At 50.0% G+C, this 25,081-nt stretch overlaps 1 protein-coding gene across 7 annotated transcripts; it reads left to right on the forward strand.

The window, feature by feature from the left end:
* The first annotated feature begins 13,802 nt into the window (after positions 1–13,802).
* On the forward strand, positions 13,803–22,423 carry MOB3C (MOB kinase activator 3C). Of its 7 annotated transcripts, none has more exons than XM_019449413.2 (5): positions 13,912–14,275; positions 16,884–17,011; positions 17,308–17,776; positions 19,888–20,090; positions 20,406–22,423. In XM_019449413.2, exons 3-5 carry the CDS (start codon positions 17,359–17,361, stop codon positions 20,433–20,435), a joined length of 651 nt encoding a protein of 216 aa, XP_019304958.1. In that variant the 5' UTR covers positions 13,912–14,275; positions 16,884–17,011; positions 17,308–17,358; the 3' UTR covers positions 20,436–22,423. The 7 variants fall into 7 exon arrangements, with proteins under 7 accessions (XP_019304963.1, XP_019304958.1, XP_019304959.1 ...); XM_019449414.2 differs by having other exon boundaries at positions 16,894–17,011; XM_019449416.2 differs by having other exon boundaries at positions 13,916–14,029.
* The last annotated feature ends 2,658 nt before the right edge of the window (positions 22,424–25,081 follow it).

Genomic DNA, 25,081 nt, shown 5'->3' on the forward strand with positions numbered 1-25,081 from the left:
CCTATATTTAAATACTCTGAATTTAAGTGAATCTCTCCACATCCACAGATTGGAACTTACTGAGTAGTAATATCTGCAAACCAAGAGGCCAGCTTCTACACAGTGTCTGTATCTCACCAGTCCGCTGGCATTACCACAGTGGGCTGTCTGCCCAGGACAATTCAGCAGGCACTCACAGAGCGCTTACTCCAACCGCCATGTAGGAAGATGAGTAGGATGGTCCCTGCCCTCAAGCTCTGTTCTGGCCGCAGCCTGAGTCTCTTTTCCCTCTGCCATTGTGCTTCACATCTGGCACCTGGTCTTAGTTCTTCTGCTTCTTTCTTCAACCAGTTTGGAAGCGGGAACCACATGTTCTGTTTTTTGTAGTCTCTACAACCCTGACCTTATTCAGTCTTGGAGGAGAGGTATAAATGCCCACCCCCAGTCATTTAATTTAGCATTGATTCAGCATCCGTTAATATTTCTTGAGCACCTATTGTATGCCAAGCACAGTTCTAGGAAACTGGGGAATACAACAGACAAGATAAATAAGGCCCCTGTTTTCATGGAGCTTATCTCCTTGTGGAGAAGACAAATGAATAAACCAGTAAGATTATTTCAAATACTGGTAGTGCTATGAAAATTAAAAAAAAAAAATAGTGTGCTAGAATGTGGAGTGGAGGCAGTAACTTAGTGGTCAGGAGAGCCCACTCAGCAGAGGTGGTAGTTGATACATGAGTTGAGGATAAGTCCCAGGTAGAGAGAACAGCAAGTGCTGAGGACTTGAAGCAGGGTCAAGCTAAGCATGAGTGTTTCTGGGTGCAGTATATAGGCTCATTCCCTTGAGGAGCTCACAGTTCAGCAAGTGAGACACTGACATGAACTACTATAATATAAGGCCAGTGCCATCTCAGAAGAGGGGCAAGGAAGGCTAAAGAACACTGCTGGGTACTGTGGGGATGCACATCTTGCCAGATCATGGCACCTACCATGAAGCACTTATGCTTGTAATAGAGAATAAGAGGTAGACGATATCAAGGTCTCAAAGAGTATGTGCTCCATACAGAGAGGCCCGATGAGTTCAGAGCTGACCTCACAATATATACACGTTAGCAATAACCACTAGCATAGATGACTGGAGGCTCACCACGTGCCAGGCGCTTTGTAAGCCCTCTGCATGGATTATCTCAATCCCTAGTTGGTGAGATGCTCTGCTGCTCTCTACACCAACCCTGTCCTCCCCTACTTCCAGCTCAGATAAGATGGCAGCCTCCCAGTTACCCCTAACCCCAGCTCCAGCAGCCAGCTCAGGCCCTGGGAAGCCATGGGTGGCTCTTGAATCAGCCCTTGCTCTGAGACACAGGTATGCCAATCTTCCTGCTGTCAACTAAAGAACAAAATGCATGCGTTAAACATTTCTGATTTCTCCAAACTTTATTTCAAAAGGCTTCGTGTTCTAAGGAGAACTTGCTTTGTGCTGCATGGAACACTCTGGTCTTGGCAATTCTAATGTGGCACGGTGGTGGCAGCATTTTTGTCCCTGTTCTGCTGAAGGAGAGGCTCAGGGCACAGAAAGGGAAGAGGTGGCTTAAAGGTCATTGCCTGCATCAGGAGCCAAGCCAGGAATAGAAAGTGACTGTCCAGGTCCCAGACTAAATGGTGTCGTTGGTAACGTCCACTGAGCAGGCTCATATCCCTCACATTCACAGGGCTACCTCTGAACTCTCTGGACCTCAGGAACTAGAAGGGCTGCAAGAAAAATTGGTTTGAAGCATTATGAAGCCTCCCGGGCTCCCTAGAGCTTTCAGAACCAAGGCCCTTTGGATCAGCTCACAGGACACAGGAGCTTCAGGATCTGGTCAACTTCTCCAGGCTCATCTTGTGCTAGACCCCCACCCACTGCCTTAGCTCCAGACATTCTGGATGACCAGCAGTTCCTTGAATACACTGTGCTCTTCTTACCACTGTTCTGGTCTTTTTAGATACTTTTGCCTGCCTCAACTGCCCATTTCCCCTTCATCAAGTTAATTCGTCTATGTCTTTCAAAACTCCACTTAAGCATCCAGAGCCTTCCCTGACATCTGCCCTCCCTCCCTGCTGCCCATTATGTGCTCCTCTGTGACTCCCCGGCATTTTGTGCTCCACATTTACAAGGCTGTCTCTCCCATAGACTGGATGCTTTTCGGAGACAGGGATCACATCTTATTGGACATTATCTTCCCATGAAGCCTAGCACAGAGAGAGAAAATACCCAGCGAATGTTGAATAAATTCCTCTTGGATGACTGCTCAGCTCAGACCACCTGTGTCTATAAACATCCCTTGCACAATGAGATCTAGCCCTGGCAAACACACTGTGATTATGTCCCAGCCCCAGGCAGCAGGCATTTTGCTTGCTCTTATTATGGACGCTGCACATAGAAAACAAAACCATGGGGCCATCAGAGGAGGCAACCAGCTTCAGGGTATGTAAGCAGGAAGAACTGAGAGACAATGTCCAAACTTTTGGAGCAAGACAATTATTTTAAGGTACCAGCACAGCATGTTCAAGCTCCTGTCTTGGCTTACCAAATTTTATTTATTTATTTTTAATGTTTTTATTTATTTTTGAGACAGAGAGAAACAGAGCATGAGCAGGGGAGGGGCAGAGAGAGGGGGAGACACAGAATCTGAAGCAGGCTCCAGGCTCTGAGTTGTCAGCACAGAGCCCGATGCGGGGCTCGAACTCACAGAGTGTGAGATCATGACCTGAGCTGAAGTCGGATGCTTAACCGACTGCCACCCAGGCACCCCAAGGCTTACCAAATTTTAACATTAAAAACAATCTTAGCCCGGGGTACCTTGGTGGCTCAGTCAGTTAAGCTCCCAACATTTGGTTTCCACTCAGGTCATGATCTTAGGTTTGTGGGATTGAGTCCCATGTCGGGCTCTATGCTGACAGCACAGAGCCTGGTTGGGATTCCCTCTCCCCTCTCTCTCTGCCCCTCCCCTTCTCGCTCTCTCAAAATAAACATAAAAATAAATAAATAAAAGGATCTTAGGGGTGCCAGGATGGCTCATTCAGTTGAGCATGTGACTTTTGATATTGGCTCAGGTCATGATTTCAAGGTTTGTGGGATCAAGCCCCACATCAGGCTCTGGACTGAGAGCATGGAGTCTGCTTGGGATTCTGCCTCTCCCTCTCTCTCCCTCTCTCTCTCTCTCAAAATAAAAAAAGAAAAGAAATTAATTAAAAGGATCTTAGAGGGGCACCTGGGTGACTCAGTTGGTTAAGCATCTGCCTCATGCTCTCAGCTCAGGTCTTGATCTCAGGGTTGTGAGTTCAAGCCCTGCATTGGCCTTCAGGCTGGGCATGGAGCCTAAGATAGATAGATAATTGGTAGACAGATGAGAGAGAGTGAGAGAGAGAGAGAGAGAGGATCTTAGAGACTGTCCAGTTGCTAGTTTTCAACTGTGCTTCAGGAAATGCCAACAGTTCCTTAGAGGTGGGAATCCTGGGAGCCTGGTCCTTACCCCAAACTCAACCTGAGAAGCAGTGTTGTATTTACTGGACTTCGCCTAAGCTGTCATTTGAAGAAACAGTTCCCAAGAAAGGCTGAAAAACCGTGGTCTAGTTTAACCTCCCGCCATGACGGCAACTCTCTCTACAGCATCTCCTAGCCACTGGGCAACTGTTTGAAAACTTCCAGGGTCTGGGAGCTGTCCACCCTGCTAGCTGACGTGAGCCCTGCTGAAACAGCTCTGAGTGATGGTAAGTTCTTCCCCAACCAGCACTGAGACCTAGCCACCCCTCACTCCTGTCATCTTGCTGGGCTTCTTTCTGCCCACCATAGCTGAGCCTCCCAGCAAACTCTGTTCACTTTTCTACCTCACAGCCTCTCCTGCTGGGATATGACAACAGCTCTCAAGTTGCCTGGCACCCTCTGCTGCAGATTAAGCTGCCTTCTGTCTTTCCTGAGATGACTGAAAACCCTAGCCCCTGCTTATGGAAAGACTGCCTCACCACTGGGGCCTGGAGCTGAGCCTAAGGTCACCTACTGGGATGACCAGAGTGGATTTAGGGTGATGGTCCTTCAGGAGTTGTCATGGCCCACCTGGCAGTCATCTCCTCACACTGCCACTCACTGAGGTCACCTTAGTAACCCCTCCACCTTGCCCTTTTCTCACGTCCCCACTCCCACCCTCGACTATCTCCCCGCAATCAGCTGTCAAACATGGCTCTTCCTACCTGGAACTCTTGACTTCGAGGCTTCTACACGTATCCTGATTTCATGTCACCTGGCTGGTTTCCATCACAGTGTTCCCATCACATCTTGACTTGAACCTTGACGCTTGCCCAGAAGTTGTCTCCCTCTCAACAGATGTGATACTCACTTTTCCTCAGCCTTCTATATCTGCCATGGCAGTTATCAGAGATAAGTGGTACCCCCTCAAGCATTTCATTTAACCACTGCCCCCCCCCCCAAAAAAAAAACCCTTGCCTTGGTTTGAAACATCACTGCTGCATCATTTGGACTCTTGGGATCCACTGTGATCCCCAGATTACTTTTGCTAGTGTTGTTATGGGGAGACAGCATCATAGATGTCAAGAATTAGGTGTAAATTAGAATCCCAGGTCTGCCTTTGGACAAGTTACCCAACTTCTCTGAGTCTTTGTATTCTCATCTGTAAATTAAAAAAAAAAAAAAAAAAGTATTATCTCAAAAGAAAAGGATTAAATGAGATAGCATATGTAGAGTGTTTAGCTCTATGCTTCACACATAATAAAAGTGCAGCAAAATCATAGCTGCTAGATTAAATACTTCATTTTTTCAAGGCAGACATCTCCACATGGAGGAGGTGGGATCTTCCACTTTTAGAACACAGATCTACTTCTAGAATATGGACCTACTTCTAAACACAAGTTTCTATTGTGCTATTTCTCCTGCACTATGTTTTCATTTCAAGAAATTCTTTTCTATGAATATAAAGAGACTTGAGCAATAGTTATCAGGTCAGAGAGCATGGCAGTAGGAATTTGGGGCTCTCAAGGCTGGATTCACAAACTGGCTGGTAGGAGCCAGGAGGGGAAGACTGGGTTAAGCCCAGACCAAAGTATACAGGTTGGAATGAGCACTATTTATCTGTCCTGATGATCAGTGCCCATACCTAGGACAGGGGAGAGAGTGGTAGGGGCAAGCAAATAAACCCAGCACCTAGGAGCTGACATCTGGGTCAGGAGCCAGTTGACACTTGGAGTTTCAGGCCAAGGTGTGGGGCCTGCCTGATTATTTGTAGATGGCTTATTGGAGACCAAATTCTTCCAGATTATAGAACTCTGCTTACTTAGCTCATTAGATTTAACAGTTTGACAGCTTTTAAGAGGCCTAAAGCGTATAATTTTCCCACCTGGTTGGGCATCAAAAACACCTAAAGAACTTGTCAAAGATGTTGATTCTTGGGCCCCACCACTAAAATATGGATTCTTTTGGTCTGAGGTGAGGCCTGGGAAACTATTTAAAAAATAAATCTCCAGGTAAGTTTACAGTTCAGCCTGGTTTGGGAACCCCTGCAATAAAGTAGTGATTATACACCTGAAAGAAAGGGCCCCAGACCAGGCAACATGACTTTCCCAATGTCACACAGGGTGTTGGTAGCAACATTCCTTCTATCTCTTTGTAGCAAATTTTCTCTGCACCTTGGTGCCAGGCAACCCAACTGTAACTATCTGAAAAACAATGGTTGGGCTTATTGTCTGCTTCTAGGAAAGATTTCTGGGGTGAGACTGGCTATTCCTAGCAAGTCCCAGGGAAGGACTTTGAAGGACAACAGAGGAAAGCAGAGGCCTTCCCAGACTCTTGGAGTCCAGATGGCTTCCTTGTATGATTTTGAGAGCTGAGATTTCCCCAGCTTGTGACCCCTGGAGCCAAATACTGGATTATCTGTTGCGCTGGATTATCTGTGCCTGGACCCTGCAGCTGTACAGAGAATTGTGTGTTGCCTGTGTAGGCTGAAGCTCTCTATCCATCCTGTGCATATTTGCTCTTGCCTGTGGTGAGGGAGCAGAGGGGGATGATGTATGGTAGCTGGGCAGGCATGGGGGATGGATGAGAACTCAGCTACAGAGCTTGCTGGGGGACTCACACCCCATTGGAGCTGGGATTGATTGGCTGGAACTTTCTCGCCCTTCTCAGTTTGTCTCAGAGCCAGCAGCCTGCACTGTGTCCTCTGGGCACCCCTGTGGAGAGGGGATTGCTTTCAAGGTCACGGAAGCTCTGGGTATCTCAGTGGTGGTCTACCATATACCTTCTTCCCAGAGGCAGAGACCCTCCACTCAAGTGACCCTCAGATAGCCTTCTTTTCCTGAACCCCTTCTCTCTGTATCTTGTCTCCTTTTTGTGTCTTTCTCTTTTTTCCCCTTCTACCTGCAGCTCACCTTAATGACTTTCTCTCCTGGGTGCTATATCTGTAGAATGTGTGGAATATGACCTGTGCCGGCAGATTTTGCAAGGGTCTCAAAAGAGTGAGTGAGAAATCTAAGGTGGTGTCAAGGTTACTGAGGATGGTGGGTGAACTTAATGCTGTTAATACTCTAACATGGATCCAGGCACAAATGTCTGTGCTATCATCTACTTTCCCAGGAGACCGTTTTTAGAAAAGTGTCTAGCTCCCTTCCAAGCCAATTTGTTCTCTCCCTGATTTACCAGTGGGTCATATGAGGTAGCTCTTAAACAGTACATGTGCTAAACACTCATGTGTGGGACGGGGTAGACCCATGACTGGAGTTAGGAGGCTGGGTCCCAGCTCCACCATTTTCAGGCTGTGGCTCTTGGCCAAGTCATTTCGAAAACCTTTTGGAGCCATTGCTTGCCTCCCAGGTTTGTCACAGGACTCAAAAACGACCAGAGAGGTGAAAGCACTTTGTAAACCAAAAAGTTCCTTACAACTGTCAGTTGTTGCTACAGGGTTCCAAGGAGAGAGTAACATAAGGAACAGCCCACTTTTCAGGGTTTACTGTCCAAAGGGGAAGACAATCTCCTGGGCTTCACCAGGAAGTCCTGAGAACTTTCTGCAAAGCACTAAGAACTTTCTGTGCCAAGGGCTCCCCCGTGAGGAGGATTGGTTCCAGGCAGCTGGTGTGATGAAAGAAGACTCCCTGGAAGAGGAGAGCGAACTCTTATCTCCCTTAGCCTGGGGCAAAGCTGCACACCTTAAGCTGTTTCTTGAAAGAAACCCTAAATGCAGCCCCGTGGGGAGCTGGGTAACAACTGTGGAAGTCACGGGCTGTACTTGCTGTGGAATTCAGACTCCACAGGGTGCAGTGTGAGTCCTAGAAGCAGGGCCCCACCCACTGCCTGAACAGCTGCTTTCTGGCTGGGAGGAGCAGTTTTCCCACCTCCAGGAAATGAAGCTAAGATGGGACCTAGTGGTCCTCCCAGAGAGAGCTGTAGGGCAGAGCGTGGGGTGTCATCCTAACATGCCCACTGCCTTCTTCCCCCTGAGCATAACCTCTTTCTCTCTTGCCCACTCCTTCTTCTCTCCCTCTGGAGGGAAGGACAATTCACAGCTCTAGAAAGACAAACCTGTCTCCCTCCCAGGGCTGATGAGAGGAAGAAATGAGAAAATGCATCTCAAGTACAGGTATATAAAAAGCTCACTGAATGGCTTTTTTGTCATTATTTATCTTTGGGCCCATCCCCTTCACTCCCTGTGCCTCATGTTTCCCATTTACTCTGAGGAAGTTAGACCAAGTGATGATAGTCAAGGACTTTCCCCTTTAAGAGCAGATCTCTTTTGGTTGCATGTAATGATCTTCTGTAGCCTCAGGTTTTTGTTTTCCTTTTTGTTTTAAGTAAGCTCCGTGCCCAGAGTAAGGCTTGAACTCACACACCGGAAATCAAGAGTCCCATGCACTACTGACTGAACCAGCCAGGCACCTTAGTGTAGCCTCAGTTTTATGAGCTGTGAAATGGGACACCTGGACCGGGTAGAAAATCCTCACAAGACTGAGGCTTTTGTCAGCACCCACACAGCAAGGGCAAATACAGCGTGTCTGCCAAATGCAGTGCCTGACATCCAATGAGTCCTCAGTAAATACTATGGAATGAATGAATAAATGAACAAATGAATGCAGTGGGTATACTGTTTTCACTCCACCATGCTGTCTCTGTAAGACGTTTACACTAATTTACTACTATCATTACTAGAAGACAGCACCCCGGGCCTCTGGGAGGGCCTCCAGCTTGACTCTGCCCCACAAGTAAAACAGGGAACAGGAAGCGGTTGTCTTAGTCTGTCCAGGCTGCTGTAACAGAATGCCATAGACTGGTTGGCTTAAAAACAACAGAAAGTTATTTTTCACAGTTCTGGAGGCTGGGAAGCCCAAAGTCAAGGCATTCACAGCTTCAGAGTCTTGTGAGGACCTGCTTCCTGGATCACAGATGGCCATCTTTTTGCTGTGTCCTCACATGGGAGAAGAGGCAAGGGTATTCTCTGGGGTCTCTTTTGCAAGGACACTAATCTCATTCCTGAGGGACTCTCCCCTCATATCGTCCTCACCTCCCAAAGGCCCCACCTCCAAATACCATCACACTGGTGATTAGGTTTCAACATATGAATTTGACGGGGTGATATAAGCATTCAATCTGTAGCACAGGTTCTCAAACCTTAGTCTTCTGAATAAATATCCCTGGGTAGCTTGCTAAATAGCAGATTCCTGGCCCCACCCCAGAGGTACTGAAACAGAATCTCTATGAGAGAGGCCTAGAAATCTGCCCTTGTGTGGTTCCTTTTTAAAACTTATTGTTAATAAGTTTACTCAATTATTGTTAATAAGTAAATACTTATTATTTAAATAAGTAATAATTATTGTGTAATTTAATTGTTGATAAGTTTACCTATTACTGTTTATAAGTTTTGGGGTGCCTGGCTGGCTCATTCAGTTGAGTAGTTGAGCGTCTGACTATGTTGGCTCAGGTCATGATCCCAAGGTTGTGGGATGCAGCCCAGCATCAGGCTGCATGCTGGGCATAGAGCCTGCTTAAGAGTCTCTCTCTCTCCCTCTTCTCCTATCCCCCGACTCATGCACTCTCTTTCTCTCTCTAAAATTAAAAAAAAAAAAAAAAAAATTAAATATATTGCCATTAATAATTTTCAACTTACTGTTGAAATATTAAAATGTATACAAAAGTAGAGCCAATAGTATAACAAACCCCAAGTCCCTATGACTCAGCATAAAAAATTTTTAACACATGACAATCTGGTTTCATATCTACCCTCACCTACTTTCCCTCCAAATCCTAGACATCAGATTGTTTCATCCTTACATTCTTTTGTTTATATTTCTAAAAGACAAGTACTTACCAAAAAAATCCTAAAATAACAATAATTCCGTAATATTATCAAAAGTAAGTCATTCAAATTTCCTAATTATTTCATTAATATTTTTACAGTTGATTTGTTCAAATCAGGATCCAAAGATCCACAACTTGCAACTGATATGTCTTTTAGTCAGTGTTTAAAAAAATATTTTTTTAATAATCTTGGACTCACATGGAAGTTGCAAAAATGACACAGAGCTCCTGTGTACCCTTTCCCCGGCTTCCCTCAGTGCATTTAGTAATGATCACAACCAGGAAACTGACATTTAAAACTACAAACTTTATTTGGATTTCACCAAATATACTCATTTTTCTTTTTTTTTTTTTCTTTTTTTGAGAGAGAGGAGGGGCAGAGGGAAAGAGAGAATCTTAAGCAGAGGCATAAGAGCATAGAGCCCATGCAGAGCTGGATGCAGGGCTCGAACTCATGAACTGTGAGGTCATAACCTGAAGCCAATGTCAAGAGTCAGACACTTAACTGACTGAGACACCCAGACATCCCCAAATGCACTCATTTTTCATTTTTTTCTTTTGTATATAGTTCTGTGAATTTTTATAACATGTATAGGTTTGTGGAACCACAATTAAGACACAGACCTGTGACCCAGAAAAGTCCCATATGCTATGTCTTTATAGTCACACTCTCCTCCCCACCTCTAACTCCTGGCAACCACTGATCTATCATGAGTAGAGTGGGACAGAACTTCCTATGCAGGCTTTGTAGCAGGCTCTATGGAAGTCTGAGCCTGGGACACTGGTGAACCTGCCCCTGCCCCGGCCCAACACACACACACACACACACACACACACACACACACACACACACACACACATATATACTGTCACCTCCGCTGGGAACTAACCCAAGTGGTTGGAGGGTATGCACCTAGGGGAGGGGGCAATGCCCACCAGGGCCAAGTTGGGGGTCAGGTCAGAGGGCTGTGAAATTGTCCTAAGGCCCATATGCACACAACTATACCTCTCACTCCAAGGGTGGGTGGGGAGCCTGGAGGGAGGAGCACCTTGGAGCACAACCAGGCTGTGTGACTGGACAGTTCTGGGTGTTTCATACTGCCTGGGTCTCTGCCCCTGCATTCCAGGACCACAAGGACAAGAGCAAACCCTCTTCTACACAAAAGCCTGCCGGATGCTTGAAGGCAGCACCCCCCGCCCCAAAAGACTGGCTTTCTGCAGTTTACAAAGATTATTGCATCTGACCCTCGCAGCTCTTGTTTTGTTGTTTCTATTTTACAGAAGGGGAAATCAACTCAGAAAGAATAAATGCATTGTCCAAAGTCACACAGAATTTTAATGTAAATCCTTTTCTACCTTGTCTTCCCCTGTCACATTCCCTTGAAACTTATCTTCCTCAAGCTAAAGGAAATCTAAACTCAATTCCTCTTAACTGCCATGACAGTATCCTTCACTTTTTTCTCCAAGTGCCAGGATGGACGACTCAGGATGACAGAGCCTGCCTTCTGGGCAGGGAGGGGCAGAAGTTGAAATAGAAATTTTTCCTTTGGAGAATGAGGGGAAGGTGGGCCCCATCTGGCTATAGGCCAGATACCTGGTGGGGAGAGCTGGAGAGTACCGTCACCCATTCTGGGGGGAGTGTGGAAATGAGGGGGTGCTTTCTACAGGAGGGGCTGTGGAGTCCCCAGGGAAAGGTCACTCTGTATCAGCAGAGTCACTGGGTACAGGCCTACAGGCCTATGGGGAGGGGGGGCAGGCAGGAGCAGGAAGTTGGTCCTGATAAGGGATTTGAAATGGTGTGGGTGGAAGATACTCTTGTAGCACAAATGGGGAAGTAGACTTTCCCAGACACACACACAGAGGAGCAGAGACTTCCACAGATACACAGGTACCCAGGTCTGGACACAACATGGCTGCCACTTGGAGCTCTCATAGAGGAGTCATGTGCCCAGGCTGTGCAGTAGAAGAGGGTACATCCTCAACTGGGTCCTTGATGGCTCCCACCAAGCTTCAGAGACAAGTCCTTATTTGAGCCACAAACACTCAGGACACAGTGGGATGGACCAGTGTCTGTCCCATAGGGTTACAACATGCCATCAGAGAGGGTAGGAGCAACCCAAGGTCACACAGCTAATGTGTGTAAAGCCTCGACCTTGTTCTCCAAGGTCTGGGTCTGGAAGAACACAGTCTCTCTAGCCCAGACTGAGAGCCATAAGAAGGAGATACAGGTGTTTGAGGAACCTGGGTTATCTCTGGCTTCTCCCAACCCTTCCACCTGCCAGCCTGTCAGTTTGTATTGAGGCAGATGCCAGGGAGCCCTGTGGATGAGCTGGGAACTTTTGAAGTTCCTTCAGAATGGATCATTTATATTTCCCACAACATACGATTCTGTGCTTTTCACTCTTTACCAGGCAAACTCCTGCCCATCCTATAAAACTCAGCTCAGAGGTACAACAAATAACCATGTAGAAAACCACAGAGGGAGTCACATCACATTCCAAAGAATCTTACAGACCATGATCTCCAACCACAATGCAATATAATTAGAAGTCAACAAGAAAAATATAAACCTCCCATAGGCTGAGAAACTAAAATCGTACTTCTAAATCATCCATGAGTTAAAGAGGAAATGACAATGAAATTTCAAAATATTTAGAACTGAATGATAAGGAAAGCACAAGCGGTTTCTATTTCCTCTGTGGAGTCACAGTCCCTGGGCCCATGTGCCAAGCATTTAACTTCTATTGCCTCTCCAGCCACACTCTGCATCCTCCTCCCTCCAACTTTAGGCCCTGGAAGGCCCACCTCAATGGGCTGTATAGAGGTTCCCTTGTCCAGGCTTTGGGTAGGATTTTCCCCCAGACCTTTGCACTATGATTGCCCTGAGCTGGGTATGTCCATCGAGCTTAGGCCACAGCTCCAGTCAGTAGCCCCCTCCTCATAGTTCCCACTTTTACCACTCCCTCCTAGCACCCCTGCAGCTTGGGGGTGACAGCTTCAGCCTAGGGTAGATAGCAAAGGGCTGCTCTTGCTAGCCCTTCAGTGATATGCCATCCCTGTGGTTTCCCTACACATTAACTACACCTCTAAATAGTGCCTCCTTTAAACTCTCCTTAAAGTGCCCAATTTGAGTGTTCCATGTGCTTCCTGCAGATAACCGCGCTCTTACAAAGGGCTTGCCATCAGTCCATAACCGTGTTCTCACTTCTGGATGACTGAGCTCTGGCCTTGTGTTAGCTCTGAGTGTTGGACCTACTGCTGACTTGTAAGCACCTGAGGTCAGCCACTGGGTCAGCTTCATCACCTGATCCCAGGCTCTCAGTGCACAGTCGTGCTCAGTAAAGGTATTGATTAGGATATCAAACAAATGAAGGACTAGATTAGAATTCCTTCTGCATACGCTAGAGCATGTGATTGTTTGCTTATAGGGGATTTGGGGAAGAGTGAAGACTCAGACATCATATAAAAAAAAAAAAAGAACTTTAGACTGGGCAAAAATAAGTGCTTCACAAAAGAATGAATCCTCAGTTCTAGGAGCTGGGATTCTTAAGGATCCAGTCTGTTCTCATGCCATCAAGCAAGCAGAAGATCCAGACACAAGAGGAACCCAGTGATCTGTGCAATGGTAAATGCCTACCTCCTGCTGCCAGCTCCCCCTACCCCACACCTGCTCATCTTCTGCACCCCTCCAGAGTGACTTCTGTAGCCCGTATCTCTGCCTTGGCCCTCCCACCCTAGAAGGCCTCCAACCTTCCCTTCCATCCCAGGAGAGTCAGCCAACTGGTCTCTGGGCCTGGGGACCACGGCCCAAGTCCCCAAGTCCGCCCAAGTCGTGGTATGGGATATCTGCCTGCCCTCAGGGGAGGAACCTAAGCTGAAAAGTAGAGAGAGCAGATCAGGTCTTAAAGGTTTGGATTTGGTTGGAAGAAATGAGGTAAAGAAGATACTTCAAACTGGGAAGAGCTGGAACAAAGGTCTTGTGGGGGAAATGGGGTGACTTTGAGGAGTGAGGAGAATCTGCCCAGCCTGACCAAAGCTTCCAGGCATGATCGCGGGGGGGGGGGAAGGGGCGGTGTAAGCCTGTCATCTGAGCATTGTCCTTTCAGTGCTGGGTGAGGGACTCAGCTTGTGTTTACCAAAGCATTTATTCACTCAGCAAATGGGCATTAATTAAGTGCCAGCTATGTGCCAGGCACCATGCCAGGAACCGAGGGTATGAGAGCGGATAGGGCAGACCCGATCCTGATTGAGCTCAGGGACAGTGGAACACAGGAAACCACCATTACCTAGCAGCTCCTTGTTTCTGCTCCACACACAAGCTGGGCCTGTCCCCATTTTACAGTTGAGGAAGCGGAGGCTGCCTCTGTGGCAGAAGTCCAAGGGGACTCGGCCAGGGCCAGCTGCTCAGTCCGTCCTTTGCCCAGCGGGAAGCTGGGAGCACGATTCGGACTTCCCGGAAAGGCGGGCGTGCGTCTGTGCACTGGGAGGGGGTCCCCTTTCCCCGCCCCTTCCCCGCCCGGCGGCCGCGGCGCTTCGGGCCGGGAGGGCGGGGGCGGAGCTGGCGTCGCCGCGGGGGCGGAGGGCGACCGCGGCCCGGCGGGGCGGGCGGGCCGGTGGACAGGCGAGAGAACCGGCCCAGCCGGAGAACGGGAGGAGGACGCGACCCAGCGTGTTGGGGATGTGACCCCGCGGCCAGAGAGGAGGGCCGAGACGGTCCCCGTGAGTGAGCTCCCGCGCCCCCGCCGCGCGCACGGCCCAGCCTCGCTGCCACTTTCATTTCTTCGGCTGTCCCGGCGTGGCCTCGACCGGAGGCGACGTCCGCCCCAAGGCAGGCTGGCCGCAGGCGCTCGGTCCGGGGTCCGAGGCTCAGAGCTGTGAAAGTCGGGGTTGGGGGTGGCGGTGTTTGAGGGGGGCGTGTCTTCGGGAGCGGAAACGTCAGGCCTGCGCCTCTGGGTCCTAAGACAGGTCTGTCCCGGCAGCTGGGCGAGGGGGTCAGGGGGGTTCAGGGGGAGGGCAAGGGGTGGGCGAGGGTGACCGGGCGCGGTGGGAAGAGCGTGGAGTCCCGCCCCTACCTTTCTCTTGGATCTCTGACCTCAGGGCGCCCCCGCACACCCATCCTACAGCCGTAGGCTGCATTCTGGGTTCAAACTGGGTCCAGCCCCTGTCCAAGATCCTGGGCCAGGTCAGAGTAGTGGCAGGTGTGGCTCTGGCAGGGGGGTGGTAAATGTCAAGAACAGACAGGACCATTCTGTGGTCCTTTGGGAAGCCCACCCAGATGCCCACCCAGGGAGTGAGTCATCACTGGGCACTTTAGGAGTGATGGACACAGAGAATTAGCAGCAGGGACTGAGAGGCAGAAATGGCCATGATTCAGGGAAGGGACAGAGGTTCTGTGAGGGATGGAAACTCAGCAAGGGCATGGGAGTGGGAAGTGAAGAGACAAGGGGTGTGTATAGATTCCCTCCCTCCCCTTCCTGAAGTTTACTTACATTTTCTTGGGGAAAGACCCAGATCTTGACATTCTACAACCAGAAGATGGGAGTCTAGCTCACTGTCAGGTCACTTAAGGTGTTGTGGGGGCAAGGGGGAGGTTCAGCATGTTGGGGGATAGGAATTAGGTTCATCTAATTGGTGGGAATATGCTTCTCCTCTCCCCCCACTCCCCTCCTTTCTCTCCCTCCACTCCCCTCATTTCCCCTTACCTCCACCAGACCAGTGACCAGCCAGTACAAGAAAATGGTCCTTTACTCATTGTCATGGGCTGCGCCCCACCTTATCCTGGGGTCCAATTCAATCATTAGAGATCCCCTGCCAGAAACTTGCTTTGTGAATGGTGGCTCCTCAGAAAGAGGACCTCCGTTTCCCCATCTGTGCAAGAAGTGGGTTGGTCGGTTGATTTTTCAGGGCTCTTTCAACTCTATAGTTCTTGATTGTAAGGTTTCCTTAAAGCCTGAGCATCAGCTATGTGCCCTGACTTAGGCTGGGGTGGGGGTGGGGCAACAATGGCCAAAGGGCAGCTTCCACCTGAGGAGAAAGGCTTCTGGGTTTAGTAGAGAGGGCTGTGGGAGGAGGTAGCATTCAACCTGGTCATGTGTAGTCAGAGAGACCAGTGGAAGAAAAACATGGGGGCAGGAGGGTGGGGGATCAGGAAACAGCCCTGGGTGGCTGGTGGAGGGAAGTGGGCAGGAAAGGTGGGGTGAGATGATGAATGCTCAGGTGGTAGTCTATTGGTAACTGTCAGTAAAGGGGGCTGTGCAAAGGAGGAGAACCAGGAACCCCGCCTAATTGCAGTAGGAATGATTTTTGGAAGCACCTGCCACAAGCAGAGTTTAGAATGCAGGTGGCATGTGAAGGGTGGAAATCTCCTCTGGGATCAGGAAGTTCAGGAGCCACACTGGGGACTTCTTTGGGTAGAAGTCAAGGATAAGGAAATGGGTGAGATGACTTTCCACATCTTCAAGGGGTTTTTTCAAGAGGACAAGATCCTGCTGGGAGATCTGCCCCTCCTGTCCATACCACCTGTCATTTTCTTGACCATCCCCATCCTGGCCTGCCTGTTATGGGTCCAAGAAAGAATCCTTGTTCCAAATTTCTCCACTAGCCTGACTTGTTGCCTAACCTGATACCTCCCCCAATTGTCACCTTGTTCCTGTCCTCATTCCTCCATTCTTCCCAGCATTATTAGAGACGTGAGACAGGAAGGTGCTTCATATCAGCTCTGAGGTTAAGGCGAGGCTTTGTTTGTGGCTGTGTTCAGCCTCAGTCTAGGGCTAGAGTCAGGACTCAAATTGACCAGGGTCAGGGCCAGGTCAGAGGTCAGCCCGGAGCCACAGCTCAGTGCTTAGCTTACACTCAGGCTTAGCCCTCAGTCTGTGGCTAAATTCCATTCTCAGCAGGTACCTGGGTCTGATTTTCCCAAGAGCTCACACATGCACAGCGTAGGTGAGGTGACTACCACACCAGTCCCAGAAACCTAGTCTGTATCTGAGTGACCCAGGATGTTGCATGGGTGAGACTCATGCCTGCTACGGGGATCACCCAGCCATGGAAAAGCTGAGACTAGAACCCAGGACCCCTGTCTGCCTCCAAGCCTGCTGTTCCAAACTCTGTTCTGAGTCTGGGATGCCTCCATTTAAGAGGCAAAACAAATTTGTCTGAATTCTAGATAGGCCCAGCTGGGTAGATCTGACTATATTCCCCTACTTTCCAGTGCCAGGCACATAGTAGGTGCTCACCGAGCTTGTACTGTCAGGTGCAGGAGGAGCCAGCAGCTTGTTCAGTTTTGGGTCTGGAGGAGGCTGGCTTGGTAGGGAGGGATCTCTAGCCACTGTTGGAGGAAGTGGTACCCATCTGGACCTGCCACCTCCCCCTCTCCTCTAGTGCCTGCAGCCACACTCAGAGGCCACCAGCTGGCCACATGAGGTCCCTTTCCTCTTTCGGAGGTAATAAAAGGAAAGTACATTTTTGGTAGAAAAGTCCCTCCCGCTCCCTGGGAATCCCCGGTGGCCGGATGGACTCGGGATATCCCAGAGGAAGCTGAAGGCGGGGCCTTGCTCCCTACCCCAACCCCCAGCACAATACAGCCAGCCTCTCCCACGCTGCACCACCTGGTCCACAGGGCACCCCTGAGGTCATCTCATCCAGGCCCCTGCCTCCTGGAGGGCCTGCAGGAAGCCTCTGCCACCTCTCTAATAGTCAACAGTAAGTCTGATGAGCACCTGTTTGGAGCCCAGGCCCAGACCTCTGTGAGATGCAGTGAAAGGGGAGAGGTAGCAAAATGAGATGGGGGGGCTGTGGGTGCTTGGCAGGGGGAGCAAGGGTAGCTTGGAAATAGGGCAGGGGCCCTGGACTTAGGGGATGAGGAAGACTTAGACTCCAGGCAAAGGCTGAGGTGGGCCAAAAGCTGAGAGTGAGAGGGAAATGATGTGTTGGGAAGTCAAAGCCCTTTTGGCGAGGACCTCACCACCATGCTCTCTCCGTGCCCTTGGCCCTGGCAGGGCAGCCACAGGTCCTGCCCCTGGACACCTTGCCCTCAGCCCCGCCTGGCCATGGCACTGTGCCTGAAGCAGGTGTTCGCCAAGGACAAGACATTCCGGCCTCGGAAGCGCTTCGAACCAGGCACACAGCGCTTCGAGCTGTACAAGAAGGCACAGGCATCACTCAAGTCAGGCCTGGACCTGCGCACTGTGGTGAGGCTGCCACCAGGAGAGAACATCGACGACTGGATCGCCGTGCACGTGGTAGACTTCTTCAATCGCATCAACCTCATCTATGGCACCATGGCTGAGCGCTGCAGTGAGACTAGCTGCCCGGTCATGGCCGGAGGGCCCCGCTATGAGTACCGCTGGCAGGACGAGCGCCAGTATAGGCGGCCTGCCAAGCTCTCAGCGCCGCGCTACATGGCCTTGCTCATGGACTGGATTGAGGGCCTCATCAATGACGAGGACGTCTTTCCCACTCGTGTTGGTGAGTGCCACCTGGCAGGCAAATCAGGCCTGGCCAGGGAGGGAAGGAGCCACAAGAGGCCATTCTACAGATGAGGCATTTAGTTTGACACAGCAATTCCGTAAGGGGTGGTGGGGGGGGCATGATTTTCATCCCTATTTTGTAGAAGAGGAAACAGCCTCAGAGAGGTTAAGTGTCTGTTCAAAATTAGGCATCTTGACCTAGGACTACGTGGTTCTGTTTGGGACCCTTATCTGAGGCTTAAGTGTCCTTCCAGGAACCACCCTGGCAAGACCACTATGATTCTCAGAACCTTCTAGAACAGATGTCTCTAGGTGCTCCTAACAGGTCACCTTGCCTTGGCTGACTGACTTGCAACCTCCTGGGAGCTCCCTCTGACTCCCTGCTCCAGGAAAGGGAAAGGGGTGGGGATTGGGAAGGCCAGATTGTATCTCTACCTCAGGGGGCTCAGAGGGCAGAATTTTCCCTTGTCAGGCCCAAGCCAAGGGGCCTTTTCTTATCTCAGCTGGGCAGCCTGGGCCCATGAGGGTGGGGAGAGGAGATGAGTGAAGTCACACTGGCCCTGCTTCCCCACCCAAGGGCAGCAATAGCAGGTGTCAGCCCAGGAGCTGAGCAGGCATGACACCGTATTCATCACAGCAGCCCCACCCCCACCTGGCCTCCCGTTCCTCCACATCAAGGCTGTAGGAATCAGAGATGGGTTGGGCAGGGTGGTCAAGCCCAGAGGGGAGATGTCTGAATACTGAGAGAAGCTGGGCACTGAGTCATGATTCAGTGCTCACAGCCCCTCCCCAGCTGGGGGCCTGCCATTTCCTGCACCATCATGCCCAACAGTGGGCATCTGCATTTCACATAGGAGGAACTGAGGCCAACAGAGGCAGTGCACTGAATCAGGAGGGATTCAGAAGTGCAGCTCAGGTCTCTTAAGACCCAGGGCCCCAAGTCTAGATGGGCAGGACAAGTCTGAGGAATATGGGCTGGGCCTAGTAGGGCTCACAGGGAGGCAGGGCTTAACCCCACCTGAGAGCAGTGAGGACCAGTATGGAGCAGGGTGGACCAGTGTGGGCCTGTGTCTGGGCTCTTATTCTCTTGTAGCCTCTTCTAACTCAGGACTGTGAGCCCCAGGTATCTGTACCTTAACCCTGGGGATGACTCTGCCACAGCAGAGAAGATGGCATCGCCACCAAGATCTCTACCCTGAGTGTGAGGGGCTGTGCAGAAATTGTGTCTTTTTCACAGGTACCCGGGCTTCCCTCAGGCAGGGGCTGTGGCATTTATCTCTGCGGGTCACAGCAGTGCAGTGCCAACAGCATTTAATCCTGCCTTCAGTCTGTCTAATCAAGAAGCATGGCCTTGGGCAAGTGGCTTCACTGTCGTGTGTCACCACCACACACTTCTACTTTATCATATCTATAAGGGCTATGGTACCCATTACCGTATGAAGCAAAAGGTGAGGAGGGCCCAGCACAGAACTTGGCTCAAAGATGGAAGGTTCTTCGTAAGTGTTATTGAATAGTTGAAGGAATGAGAGATATCTGAACTAGTTCTTGAGGATTTTGTAGTTCTCGGGATTGGGGATCTGGGACCTGCTGTGTGAATGTTATGAAAAGGAAGGGTTGGGGTGGGGCTGGAGAAGGAGGTCAGGATCAGATCATGAAAGTCCTTGAGCAGGCACCATGCTGTGCAGTTAGAACTTAATCCCAAAGACCAATGTTTTTAAAAATGGACCCTAGATGTTGATAAACTCGCCTTGGAATTGTAACCCAGGTGTCACAGGACAGCACCTGCAGACACACATATTTCTGTGGAGAATTTGAACATAACTTTCATCATAGCCAAAGAACGGTTGGTCAGTGACCCAAACACAGTTGCAGAGTCCTGCTCAGGGTGATGGGAAAATGTGGGAGATGATTTGTATTTCAGCAAGGAAGGGGCACAGTGAGATTTGTGCTTTGTTCAAAAGGGAAGTGGGGAGAAAGTGGACCATGGTCTCTCTCTGTCCCTGGCAGGGAAGTGGCCATCCTAGGCCTGGAATGGGGAGGGCAGGGTTGGGCAGTGTTTCATCACCAGGATGCTGATCCCCACCACTTCTGCCCATCCCCACCCCCTAGGAGTTCCCTTCCCCAAGAACTTCCAGCAGGTCTGCACCAAGATCCTGACCCGCCTCTTCCGTGTCTTTGTCCACGTCTACATTCACCACTTTGACAGCATCCTCAGCATGGGGGCTGAGGCACATGTCAACACCTGCTATAAACACTTCTACTATTTCATCCGCGAGTTCAGCCTGGTGGACCAGCGGGAGCTAGAGCCACTGGTAAGGCCCCTGTTGCCCTCTCCAACCAAGGCTAGCCTCAGAATTTTCAGATCCAAAGGCTATCTACTTCAAGAAAATCTAATACCCAAGTGGATAGATTAGAAGAAGGCAATTCATTTAGCAGCGGATTCTGTTCTTTAATAGAGAATTCATTCAAGTCTCAGTTTACAGACTTAAGTCTATAGTCTGGAGTTGGGAGTGGGGGCAGAAAGGGGCCAGGTTCAGGCAGAAGAACAGCCAGGCCCTATAGTTTGGGAAGGGGCTGCCTGGTAGGTTGAGCTCTGACTGATCCCTTTCCGCCTTATGTCTCTGCAGAGGGAGATGACAGAGCGGATCTGTCACTGAACCCAGGTCTGGAGTTGTTGACTGTCAGATGGACCATGTGAACACAGAGTGTCTGGAGAGAGAACCCTCAGTAGTCTGGTAGCAGAGAAATCTGAAGTGCCTGGGACTCTTCCACACACACAAAGCCCCTGAACTTGTGGTTCTCAGGAGTCTGCCCACATGCCCCTTGACTGCTTATGAATGGAGAAGGGGAGAGCTTAAAAGTGGTCACACAGAAGGAAAAAAGGAGCTACATCTCCACATGAAGTTTAGGGGTGGGATTGGCTAGGTTTCTGCTCCAATACTTGACCCTTCCATGGTGGTTCCCTTGCCTATTTGGGGAATGTGGATGTGGTTGAGTGATAGCAAGAAAGGTACTAGAGAGTGAGCAATCTATGTGAGTGAATACAGATGACTCTGAGTGTGTGTGAGTGTATGTGTGTGTGTATGTGGTTTTCACTGTGGGGTGTCTCTATAAGAACTAGCTGCTTTAGATCCTCCCTGGCACATAGTAGGCCCTCCATAAATGTTAGGTAAATGGATGAATGGAAGGAAGGAGGGAAGGAAGAAGGAAGTTAATAGGGATTGGGACCACCAGACCACGACCACTGTAGGAGTGATGACAGGTCAGCGTCCCCACTCTGACCATGTGTAAAAGTGCACAAAATGTGATTGTAGATGTAGCTCTATATTTTAACCTTTAGGCTACCGTCTTCCATAAGCATGAGTTCTGGGGAGCTATAGGGAGGTAAGGAGGGGGTCTTGCCCTGGATACCTACACCCCTGGCCCACCACGGACACATGTTCTGATTTGCTCAGCCAAAGATACCCAGGAACTATCATTTCACTCATCCCTCTGCCTCCAGGAAAGGCTGATTATAGACAGCCTCTTGAGGGCTGGGGTTGATCCCTTATATCCACAAAGGTCCTCTGGTCCCTAAACTGGAAATCATATACTCCAATCTAGCTCCCAGAATCTGTAGACTTGGTTCTCAGGATCTGAAGCCCAGCACAAAATAATCCTCCAGCCCAAGGAGCCAGTGGAACTTGAATTGGGGAACTCCAGAGTCTTTTCTCCCATCCCAGGACACTGAAGATGTGTTGCTAGTGAATGGACTCTTCTAGGCTTGGAAAGCCCCCATTCTGCAAGGACCTGCCTCCTTCCCAACCATCCCCGAGACAGTCCAGCTGGTTGGATAGCTATCCACAGAGAAACTGTTGATTTGACACTCCATTACTCAGCACCGCCATGCCCAGCCCTGTGCCCAGATCCACAGGTGGGGAAACTGAAGCAGAAACGGGGCCCTCCCCTCCAAGAGCCTCTACACTGGGAGGCCAGGATGGACAGCCACGAAGGGCCTGAGGATTATCCAGTCTCACAGAATCATCTGTGTACCTAGGAGGAAACGGAAGCCCTGAGGAAAGGAGGGAGAAACTGTCCAAGGCCTCATAGCAAGGCTTTTATGGAGTTGGAGTAGAAACCAGGGGTCCTGACTCCACCTCAGGGCCTGTGGATTGCTACATAGGGAGGTGAGATGCATGTGGAAAGATGGTCTGACAGCCCCTCTCTAGGGCACAACTGTTCCTGCTTTGAGCAAAGACTTCTAGTGAATGCCAGAGTGCCCCACTGCCTCTCAGGTTGGCTGGGGCTGTCTGCTGAGCCAAACCTCCAAAGTCATGCCCCTCTCAGTGGTCCAGAAGCTGCCTGATCTCTGGGGAAGTGTATGAGGCTCCTGAGGCCAGCCAGCTGGACCTGAGACAGCTGTCTCTGGAGAAGTTCCCAGGGGAAACACTGACCCAGCAGCTTTGCTGGAGGCTCTGGGTTGGGGTGGGGTCCAGGGATCAGAGATTCCCTCAGGGAGGACTGAGGACTGGAAGATGGGTTCTAGGCCGTGGCCAGTGCTGACTGCAGAGGGGTTGGGGAGACGGGAAATCTATTTTTGTGAAACAGAGGGAAGACTTTATTATTGTTATTTTTGGTAAAATAAAGGAGACAAACTAAAGCGGCACTGGTGGGAAGCTGTGGTCTGGATGCCACATGGCTCCTGGGTAGGCTGTGGAGGGAGCCGGGCCAGAATGGGGAAGGGAAGGCTCTTTGTCCTGAGATCCCAGGCCATGGGGAGGGCTGGCTGGTGTGGTCACGTCTGGCCTAGCTCTACAGGGTGGAGACACTAAGGGTTTCCCAGGGTTCTGGGAATTCTGGACCCAGAATTCTGGCCTAGTCTAGGACTCTCAGAGTAGGGAGGGTTGGCGCTTGACTTTGGGGAATTCAGTCTCTTGGGAGTCTTTCCTTGTTTCAGCTCAGGTTCCCTGGCATGGCTATTCTCACCCCACCCCTTAATCTGTGTGGCTTATTGGAGCTAGTGGGTTAAGGGACAGGGCAGAAATATAGTGCTACAGTCCCCAGTCACTGCAGAGGAAGCCCTTCTCGAGAAAAGGCTGTTTGTTGGGTGCTGGCCAGAGCTCAAAGTTGGGGTGGCAAGACATGGGGCTGACTCCTGAGCTTATTCCCAAGGAGACAATTTGTTTTGGTCTTGCTGCCATTCCACTGTCCCTTACCCACCAGCTGCCCACACAAGAACAGAAAACAGCTTGTTCTTAAGAGTTAGCAAAGGGCTACCTAGAGCTCTTTCCTCTCCCTAAGAAGGAGACAGCCTGGCTTTCTGCAGTGACTCTCCTGGGAGGCAGAGACCTGGGGTCCAGGCCCAGCCCAGCCCCTGAGGTACAGTGGTGGGCCTCTTTTCCCCTCTAGACCTCAATTTCCCAGTCTGTTTCATGACCAGGTGTGGGAGTGAGTGACTGACTTATCTCTGAGCTCCTTCATTACTCACAGTCTGTGGATCATTCACAATCAACAATAACAGCTAATACTCTGTGTCAGGTACAATTCTAGATGTGTAACATACAATAGCTTACCAAATCAGGTTTGTCTTTGGCTATCTGCCTGGCTTGGCTCCCTTCCTGGTGCCCAGTATCCCTGCTTTCACTGCTCTAGGAGCTGGAGGCCCAGCCCAGCATTCTAAAAGGTAGCTCTGTTTGCACACTTCCTGTGACAGGTACCCACTACCTCCTCAATGACTGGATAGCTCAGACTCTTAGAAAGTTCAGGCTCCGGGCTCGTAGTTATTTTGAAATACACCATGGCAGAGGAGGTAAATTTATCTCAGAACTGTGTGGCTAAGGCCTGCACTTTACATGAGAATGTCTGAATACATCAGGAAGACATCACAAAACTGCTTTGAGAAATTCAGACAGGGATGCTCAGAGAAGACTGGACAGAGGTAGAGAGAAAGGAGGATACAGAAGAGAGAGCTGGTGCCTCAGCAAGACAGAGGCTAGAGCCCCCACCTCCACCCCATAGGGCAAAACTTGGCAGGAGGGGTTCCTGAGAGAGGCATGTATTGGGGGTAGAAGGGCAATTCGGTTGGGCAGCCACTGCAGAAGGCTTTCTTTTCCTGCTTGTTCAAAATCCATAAAAATACTTAGAGCAGGGAATGAGGAAGCCAGCCACTCTGCATCTTGGGGCAGAGCTTCCACCTTTGAGTAAAGGATGCCCCCCACCCCACCCTTGGCCCTGAAGAACACTGTAGCTTCTTTTTTGAGGTTTCTGCTGCCATTCCTACTCTCCCACCCCCAAGAGCTGTATGTAGTGTGGGGTGAAGGGAGCCACAGTATGGCTGGAGCTCCACCTGATTTGGGGGAGCCCTCCTGGAGCCCTTCTTTGAGCCCCCCAGAGCCATCATCTAATATTACCTGAACTTGGTCACCATGTGCATAGAGACATAGCAGTTTTAAGAACCTGGATTGGAACATAGGCCTGAGCAACTCAGGACCAGTTGGCTATTTAGATATTCAGGGAACAGGCCAGCATGGCCTCTGAGGACATGTAGCTTGAGTGGGCCTGGAAGGTTATGGGTGGGGAGAGGTCAGGATATACAGGGGCCTCAGGTTGGACTGAGGGATTCTGTAAGTGACTCAACACAGAAGCGTGGGAGAAGGTTCCCCTCTCCAGCCTTCATCCAGACTGGGAAATCTAGCAAAGCCCTGAATGTTCTCTCATGTTCCAGACCTTCTTCCATCATACAGGTGAGAACACTGAGCTCAAAAGGAGAAAGGAATAAACATTGTCAGAATGGTGGGAGATAGAAGTCTAAGAGGCTCTACCTCATCAGACCCACACAACAATCCTGAGACAGATATGGAAGGGATGTTTACTTCCATTTCACCACGGAGGAAACACATTCAGAGTCAGGACCTGAATTAAACCCAAGTCAGCACTCATTCCCTCATTACACTTGCAGCCTAGGGAAGGGCTGGGGGTTAACATATTAATTTAAATGCACTTGGTTTTCGCCAAGAGATTAACTTAAAAAAATTCTTTTTTTAATGTTTACTTATTTTTGAGGGGAGGAAGGGGCAGAGAGAGATGGAGACACAGATTTCTAAGCAGGCTCCAAGCTCTGAGCTGTCAGCACAGAGGCAGACTACAGGATCAAACTCACAAGTGGTGAGATCATGATCTGACGCAAGCCGAAGTCAGACGCTTAACCGACTGAGCCACCCAGGCGCCGCTCCAAGAAATTAACTTTTAAGTGTTTCATTTTGAACTACTGGGGGTAATCCTTTACTCAAGGAAACTCTCAAGGTGAAAAGATAGGTACGCAAAC

The sequence above is a fragment of the Panthera pardus genome, unplaced genomic scaffold (genome assembly GCF_024362965.1).
Source record: "Panthera pardus isolate Hobbes unplaced genomic scaffold, ASM2436296v1 HiC_scaffold_11, whole genome shotgun sequence".
Classification (NCBI taxonomy): Eukaryota; Metazoa; Chordata; class Mammalia; order Carnivora; family Felidae; genus Panthera; species Panthera pardus.

Excerpts from the sequence above, each read along its gene's own strand:
- MOB3C (XM_019449418.2), top strand. The coding sequence starts at position 17,359 with ATGGCACTGTGCCTGAAGCAGGTGTTCGCCAAGGACAAGACATTCCGG. Across the intron at positions 17,777-19,887 it reads CGTCTTTCCCACTCGTGTTG|GAGTTCCCTTCCCCAAGAAC; the intron begins GTGAGTGCCACC and ends CCCACCCCCTAG. Across the intron at positions 20,091-20,405 it reads AGCGGGAGCTAGAGCCACTG|AGGGAGATGACAGAGCGGAT; the intron begins GTAAGGCCCCTG and ends ATGTCTCTGCAG.